Source organism: Lipomyces japonicus (genome assembly GCF_038497905.1).
Source record: "Lipomyces japonicus strain CBS 7319 unplaced genomic scaffold V1514scaffold_123, whole genome shotgun sequence".
Lineage (NCBI taxonomy): Eukaryota > Fungi > Ascomycota > Lipomycetes > Lipomycetales > Lipomycetaceae > Lipomyces > Lipomyces japonicus.
Window position 1 is genome coordinate 1 of NW_027117935.1, and position 8,702 is coordinate 8,702.

Below are 8,702 nucleotides of genomic sequence, written 5' to 3' on the forward strand. Positions count from 1 at the left end.
GGCTGTCATATTTGTTAGTTTTTTTTTCAAAATGTTTTTTGAGTTTATGATATGTTTTATGGCGTTGAGCATGGAATCGATACCAGGAATAAATACTGTTTATCCCATCAAGCAGTACATATTATCAATAATACATGATCATTCACTTATTAAAATTAATTTAGACTTACGATTGCTTTGCTCTTTTTTATTTTTTTGAAAAGGTTCGCAATGAATATTCATAAGAATTACTTTGCCGGTATCTATAGAAATTTAATGCCACAAGAAGCTATTCGTCATGTTGCAAATCAACTTTTATTGATTTTGGCGACCGTTGTCAATAAATATTTGTCTGTGATTTATTGTTTATGTTACCCCTATTTGAAGAGCAAATATAGATTTTCATTTTTTGTGCCTTATGGGTCGTGTTTACAAATGGCTTTACTGAAGTCAGTTCACTTCCAGCAAAAGCATTATTACTACCATGCATTCTTTATCTAAAGATATAGACAAGGGTCAATGACAAAACAATGCAAGATCAATGGCTTGTTGTTACGAGAATTTTTCTGAAACTATAAAGGTGGTCATGGTTTTTTCTTTGGTGACTATCATTGGTTTAATTTTACAGTCTCCGATACAATTGACACCATTCTAGGGCCAAGAACTAGTAATCCGCTGTTTCGCACCTAGCAAAAAAATTTTGTTATAAGTATTTGAAAATAATATTTAGTTTCAAATATTATGTCAATGTCACAATTCAAGTATTGTCAGCTCATTTAAGTGAAGTCATGCACGCCGCGTAATATGTTTCATTAAAGGGTGATAAGACATTCTTATTGTGACAGAGTACTATCCCCTTGTTTATACAAATAGGTAATCACTTACGTAAGTCAGGTAGCCAGTGCTTAGAAGGTTGGGCTTCGGTCCAACACGCAGAATATATTATGTAAACCAATAACTATAACTATATCGGTCCGATTATGGCTTTATCCTTAATCGTTAAATTTAGAGTTAAAATTAATTCTGTACAAATATATCAATTATTAATGAAAGTAACGCCTTGCCACTCGAACTTCCCTTCGCATCTCTTCATTCTCACTGTTTTCCGCTTCCTCACTATTCATCTCAATTGCCTTTTTCAGCATCATTTTGCGAGTCGCCGCTTCTATTTAATTCTGCATATTCATAAATCAGAACCAACCGCTGTAATTTCGCAAACAGATATCTAGTTTGGCAGCTAATTTTTTCAACAATTCCAAATTGGGAGGTTTTTAGCACTTGACGATGTGATTACAAAGAAGGAATCGACTATGCAAGAAGAACTTTCAAACACGAACTCAGGTGACTGGATTTGTGTGGTATTCCTTTTTAATTTATCGGGATGTACCATTTTACGAGCTTCTTTTCTCCATTGTTTCTTGAATGCAATGCGCAAACTTGCCTTGAAGACACTGAATTGCACATTTATAATGGCTTTCATCTTATGGAGCACATCAGGGAGAACGCGAGATGTAATGATCAACTCGATAAGGTCAACACGCGGCCAATTGAGCCCATGGAGATAGTCGTGCTTTAGAATTTTCCAATGCGACTGAATGATCATCGTAGTGTTCAGAGTTAGAATCTCTCAAAGATTAGCAACTCGAACCTACAGTTTCCATTGTGTCGGGGAGTACCAGTTACCAAAAAGGTATGCCCAAAGACAGTAAACAATAATAGTCTCAGATCTTGCGCCATGTGTACGTTTCTGCAGTACATTTACGATACAAAGTTTCCAACGATTTAAACGTCCCGTTGGAATCAGGTACCAGGGAATGAATATTGAAACTTCGGCAGAGTGTTTCAATTACCGTATCCTGTTCCTTTTAGCTGTTGGTTCCAGCTGCCCCGATTCGTTAAAATTGTGTTCTTGATGGACATTCACATTTGCCGATATGGCTCGCAAGTCGGCGTACTCCTGATGAGCGCCAGCATATTTCCAAATCGGAGATTAATTTTTGCGCTTCCCACTGGTTTATAGTAGTTTAACGTGTTTGCAATTTTAGACGAATTGAAAGCTCGTTTACATGCCAGCTGCATAGCTGAGTTTTGATATTCGGTCATACAATACCAAAACTGCTACAAGTTTGGCAGCATACTTGTCAACCCCAAAGAGCTTTGGTTGGATCTCATAACGTTTGAGCCGCTCAAGAAACTGATGGATAATATAGGTAATCGCTCCTGGGTCAATACGGACGGGTCTATTTTTTACCAAATTGGCCCGAGAAAGATTTAGTTTTAATGCTCTATCAGACAATAAGCAAAGGGAACATCGGTACCTTCAACTTCAACTAGTATGGCAAAAAGGTCTACCGTTGGTAGCGAAAGTGGCAATCACCAATTGGGTAGTTGAGTTTCGGAGCCGTTTGGCTTCAAAAATGAAAAATTCTAATCCTTTTAGGTTTCCGAATGTGAAGACATTTTAATACTCGCTATACCAACTATTTTTTGAAAAGAAGCAGTTTAGCAGAAATTACCGGATCTGAGTCTCGGTACCAGATCTCGCTATTAGCTTTTTACAAGGAATAACAGACTTGATGTCTTGTTACAGCTTTAGCTTCAGCAGAGGTAAGTCGAATTTCGGCAGCTACATCGCCACTGGCGGAGTGGGGTCGTGCATAAGATAACGCCTCATATTGTATATAAGTAACGGAGTTTTTCATCGTACAGGGGAGATTGGAATAATCATATAATATAAAACTAAAAAGAAATGTTCAATAGCCGCTCCTCTTCCTCCGCGTTGTCATCACGACAGCAAAGCTTGTGTGACTTATGACGAATCGAAAGAATAAAAGTTCGATTTTGGAAGCGTCGTATATTGAGTTTACTTTCGCACGAAAACTGTTCCATTCTCCTGCCATTGCGCTGCTTCTCTTTATTTATTTTAGACTGATAAAAACTTCAGTATTGATAAGTGAAAATGGTGAGCTCTGTTTGTTTTGTGTTTGAAGGAAATTTTCCAGGAACCCGGTTTGATCAGGTCTTCGGAAAAAAAATTATATTTTTAAAGACTTTGCTCAACAGGTACAGGATCTTTTAGAAAAAAACAAATTCACAGAAGCGCGGACTGCCGCTTTCTTTACATTGCTGTCTTGTTGCACCAACCAGCTTCTCGGGGGAGGGGGGGGGGGGGGGAGATTATGCGTCTCCGCAAGTACGACCGAGTCTATGAAAGATCCTGTACCCGTTGAACAAGGTCCTTCGGAAGTTTGCCAAATCTGTTCAACTCTCAGCGTGGTTGTGAAAGCGTTCTTTAAAATCCTGCTATTATTTCACTTTTAAACTTGTTTGATATTGTGCCACATTTGATGGACCAATTAAGACATTTAGTTTACATCTGGTGTGTGTGGAAAACTAAACTCTGTTTTTGCCATTGTCAATAAAATGATGCACGATGGTCCACGGAATTTGAGTAATCCGAGAGTGGCTAGTGTCAATGGTTGGACTTACTGAAGATCTTAACGCGTGCAGATAGGATGTTGCTGTAGCGGTGAAGTATCTAACGCGTGGCAGCATTTACTGATGTTGAGGAGATTTTGTGTCAAAAAAATTGATAGTGATCTCACTCGGCTCGAGGGCGAAGTTTCGCAGCTTTCTTGGAAGCTTGAAGAATTTGATGCAGCTAACAGTGGGAAAATCTATTACTAACGTGTGCTTACTGGCGTTGTGGTCGTCAGGTTAGACTGCAAGGCTGATTGCCTGCAGTGCGTTTTTTGAAGTAAAAGTATCTCATTGGGGGGCAAATTTCATGGTTGAACTGTAGTTTCTGCACATGTTTACGTTGAATTTTTTTCTATCTCGGTCATGTCGCTTGGTTGGCTCACCACCATCTAAAAGATGTGGTTTCTAGACAATGGCATGTATGATTCATTTGGTTTAGATTGATAAAATTTTAGTTTTGACTGTCCTGTGTCAAAGCACTGTCTAGCTTGCATGTCGATACCGTCTATACCCTGTTTTAAATTGGACCCGTTCAAGCAGAGGCGTAATAGTCCTGCCGACACGCCCTGACTAAGCCTGTGCCAACAACACTGTGCGGGCAACCCTAGAACCGTGAACCATGTATCGCTACCATGTGACGTGGCAGCAGGGTCAAAAGATGGTGATACATCTACGTCATGACCAACTCCAATCTATCACCATCTTCCGACCCTGCTGTCACAGATTCTGATACAACTAATGACCGCGCAGAAGGAATGCAGTACGTGAACTAAGCTTGGCTTTAGTTTGAACTTGGTATATATTTTGGATTTTCAGTGTATTTTGTTCTTGAGGACTTAAGCTATGCCTACATTAAATGTCATAACTTCCATAAAATAGGTTTTACAGCTCTGTGCGAAGTTCCATTTTTATGAGTTATTAAGCAGTAGTTACATGATTGTTAATAACATATTGTCACTAATTTTTAAAATCATCTCCATTTTCAGTACAACAAGCAAGCTTTGCGGTCACTACCAACAAGAAACTCAATGACCGGTGCCGTATAAAAATTTTCAATTCTTGCGCCATGTATTTTTTTTTTAATTAATTTCAGATTCACATTGAAATTAAGAGGAATAAACACAATCATGCACTATCATTTAAAACAAAAATCGTAAATTTAAACATACACCTGCTAAAAAAAATGAATACAAAAAAAAGACAAATGACAACCATCACGATGCAACATAAAAAAGCTTTCCAAGAAAATATTTTTTAAAATAATGCCGAAACAAAATAAACAACCACGCTAAAAATACACAAAACAAAAAAAAAAAAATTTCCCAAACCATCTAGCGTACACTAAGATGAAACAAAAAAAAAGGTTAGAAAGAAAAATCTATCCTGCTAAACGCAGCGCAGACAAGTCTCGCTCGTAGAAAAGAACATATGCATCTCGCGAGATGACATTGTCCCTAGGACACATGCCAACCCTGCTATCATCAAATATTAACCAGCCTTTGTTATTCTTATGAACAAACGAGGTATAATGGCCCCCTCTGACCGATCCATAATGATTAACCACCGCAAACAAGTTGTATTTAAACGGTGGCTTTTGGTCAGTTGGTGGAAACTTTTCAATAAACGCGCTGTCTTCCGATCGATAATCAGGCCAGTAAGGAGTAAGATCAAGCTCATGCGTCGGGAACCTGACAAAAGTATCCAACTTGTTGCTCCACCGGCCTGTTGTTTGGAATCGTTTGAGATGAATGATCAATATTACTGGCAAACGAGCAATTTTTAAAGTTTTTGACGCGCGCCGTTGCGTTTTGCATTGAGGACAATTCCACGCATCGTCTTTGTCCAAAATCTCTTCAGCAACAAATTCATCAAAGCAATCAATTAAAGTTGGATGCTTCTTTCCCGGCGCCAGCGGAAGTGACAATGATGAAAAAGGACTGTACGTGGTTGATGTAAAATTGCACGTCATGCACGTCAATTTGCTTTGATATTGGCCTTGAAACATGCTAAGAATGGCAGAGTTATCTGATTTTAAATATCGTTCCCATTCTAAAAATGATGCGTATCGTACACTATATTTCTCCCTGATTCGTTCCTCTTTTTCCGTCAACGGCGGCAACCGCGGGCGGCCACCGTTCACGTTAAGGTCTTCATGCAAGCCATCAAGCAAGAATGTCATAAACTCTTGCGCATCGTGTTGATCAAATCCCGAAAATTCAGGTCGCAATCTTCCCACAACCTCTTTCATGGTCGAGGGAACAACAAACGTGACCTGATCACTGTACAAGGCAGATACCAAATCACCAAACGATCTAGCCAATACTCCTTGAGTGCCAAGCTTATTTGACATGTTGATCTGCTTCTTGTATTTGCCGCTAAGGAAAAAACGAGCCAAGAGGCTGGTGCCAGCCAAACACTGGATAACACTGTTCATGTAACATGTGTTGCCCAGATTTTTAAGCCCGGTCATGCCGGCACTGACCTCTCCCAAGCCAGAATAGTTGTTGCCAATCGAATGTTGTTTTTCGCTTCTGGTAACCGTCGGACTTGGCGGCAATGTTGCAGTAGAATCGATTGAACTAGTACTAGATTGTGAGAGCTGTTGATGATGATTGTGCTGTTGCGTATGTAACGAGGGTAACGTCGTGCCGGCCACAGGCATGCGGCGCGATGAAATCCGGCCATCGTATGATTGTCGGTCCATGACAGGAGTCGGACGTTTGGGCATGAGATCATACTGCGCATTCGGAATCTTTTTAAAAAAATCAGTCATATCTCGACTATATTCCACCATCATTGACTTTTGAGACGCCACCACCGGAGGTGGAGATATGGGAGAATAACTTGGAGTAATATTCGTACTCGTATGGTACAAGCTTGAATTATAAGTGCGATGGTTTTGATTAAATTCTGATAGTGGCCGATCTGGCTTCCGAAGCGCAGTCGAAAAATAGTCTCTTGGTGCAGAATCCAAACTATTGAGCCATCGTTGTTCCTCATTGATGTCAATCTCGTTAACCTGTGCGTCTTTTGCCTGTTCAGAGTTTAATGGTGGCTGCATGGTTAACTCTTTCCTTCTAGATATTATCCTATCCCGCGTCGAATCGTCAATCGTGCGACTGCTAACCAGACTATTACTACCACAATGTTCAATCCATGCATCAATTCCACCAACAAGAAGTACGGGTTGTCGTTTCAAATTCTTAATTGATTCGTTTTTGTAAATGATGTTAATCAAATCACGTAGTGCAACTTGTTGACCATTCATGGCTGGCCCGCCGGTGTAATTATTTGTTCGACTGTTTTGATCGTAGTATACAACAAGTTCAAACTGGTCGCGCCTAGTAAAAGCATCTTGCTCTTTATCTGGTGATAAAACCAACGCGTCTTCTAAATCAAGACTGGATTGACTAAATAGCACCTCAAGTTAGTATCTGTTTTGATAAAAATAAACAAACTATACACTATCCAACTTACTTTGATCGCAAAATGATTGGGTCAATGTTTGCAATGTAGCTAGTGTAGATATGTCCTTCATCAAACTGGTTTCGCGAACGGATGTCTAATAATAGTATTTGATCTGGCACATCATGAATGTAATTCGCCAAGATCTCTGGCGTGACTGAAAGCGCACGAGGAAATTTGTAAGGTATTTTTGGTGGTATCGGCGATATTATATTACTATTATTAGATGACTGCGGCAATGCCGGTGACGGTTGATGTTTCTGTGAAGAGACCGACGGCACATCATGAGGAGCTGGTGCAGACAATGATGGCAAGTTCGTCGTAGCATAGCCTAAGCGAGCCAATCCTCGGTCTGAATGTGCCGGCGGACGCTTAACTCCGTTTATCGGCAGTAATAATGTAGGTACGGACGGTAATTCCGGCAAGGATATCGTAGAAAATCTAATTTGCGATGACGACGTGGAAACCGGTTCTGACGACGATGACGACGACGACGACGATGATGATGATGATGTTGTTGTTGTTGATAATGGAATATTGCGAGGGCCATGTAATTGCTTCTTCAACGTAAATGTAGGCTGTGCATGTGAATTTAAAGTGTCGGTTGCTGGTTCCCGAAGACCACTGGCTACGGACGTTAAATCGTGGGGCTCGTAATGGCGCTCTGATGGTGGTGGTGGCGGTGGCCTTGACGGTGCCGGGATCTGCTTGTGCTTTTGCTGCTCGACCGCCTTGTCACGCTTTAACCTTAGCTTAGCAAATCTGGCCTCAAGCCCATCTGCAGCTAATGACGACGGTGAATCTGATTGTGAATGTGGTGGTCCGGGGACCGCGGGCGTACTGGTCGTGGACGGAACCAGGGACGGTATGGAGGATACGACGAATTCGTCGTAGTCCGACCCTCTAGTGACGGCACGAACCATGATGAAAAACTTGAGCAAAAGCGTCGAATTATAACGATATTAAACTTGTGGAGCAAAAATGGCAAACGTGGATTCCAATTAATCTCGATATACCACCACTGTTGCGCGGGCCCCAGTTTTTCTAATTCCCGACGAAGCGCGGCGGACGATGACGGTGCCGATATCGAGAATGAAGTCAAGAACAGTCAACGACGCTCAAAAACCAATAATAAAATCAATTGTCTGCTTTGTTGGTTGCTTTCAGTAATTCAATATCAATCATGTTGTAGTTAAATTTATAAAACAATAATATATCATATATGAACTTGACGTAGTTACAAAAAACAAACGCGTAATCTAATGTAATTACTAATTGATTATCTAACCGAGTAGCTTTAAGTTCACCTAAAAATTATCTGTTGAGAATGTTGTTTCAATCGCCTGTCACGAAAACTTTACAAGCGTAGAGCCCTGATTTCAGTGTGAGTAAATGGTGATGGTTTTTTGGAAGTCATCCAAGCTTTTGTATTACATCGCTATTCGCATTCCAAAGTCCTAATGTTTGAAATAGCTCGAACTTGGGTATGAAACGATAGAGATATAGATACGCTAATCTTATAATTTTTGTTACGGGCGATGCGCATGGTTGTGCGACTGTAGTAATTCTTATGAGTAATGTGAACGTTTCAAAAAAAGAAAAGCAACAAATAAATAAGTGAATGATCATGTATTATTGACAATATGTACTGCTTAATGGATTAAAAAACCTTATGCCTTACATTATTTATTCCTGGTATCGATTCCATGCTCAACGCCATAAAACATATCATAAACTCAAAAAACATTTTGAAAAAAAAACTAACAAATATGACAGCC

General features: G+C 40.1%; 1 protein-coding gene across 1 annotated transcript; it reads right to left on the reverse strand.

The window, feature by feature from the left end:
* Positions 1-4,559: 4,559 nt before the first annotated feature.
* V1514DRAFT_28973 (uncharacterized protein) lies at positions 4,560-8,134 on the reverse strand. The gene is made up of 2 exons (XM_066925283.1): positions 6,937-8,134; positions 4,560-6,869 (listed from the first exon to the last, which is right to left on the reverse strand). Exons 1-2 carry the CDS (start codon positions 7,845-7,847, stop codon positions 4,838-4,840), a joined length of 2,943 nt encoding a protein of 980 aa, XP_066780506.1. The 5' UTR covers positions 7,848-8,134; the 3' UTR covers positions 4,560-4,837.
* Positions 8,135-8,702: the final 568 nt, after the last annotated feature.

Coding starts and splice junctions, on each gene's coding strand:
- V1514DRAFT_28973 (XM_066925283.1), bottom strand. CDS start 7,847: ATGGTTCGTGCCGTCACTAGAGGGTCGGACTACGACGAATTCGTCGTA. Junction 6,870..6,936: donor CCAATCATTTTGCGATCAAA/GTAAGTTGGATA, acceptor GGTGCTATTTAG/TCAATCCAGTCTTGATTTAG.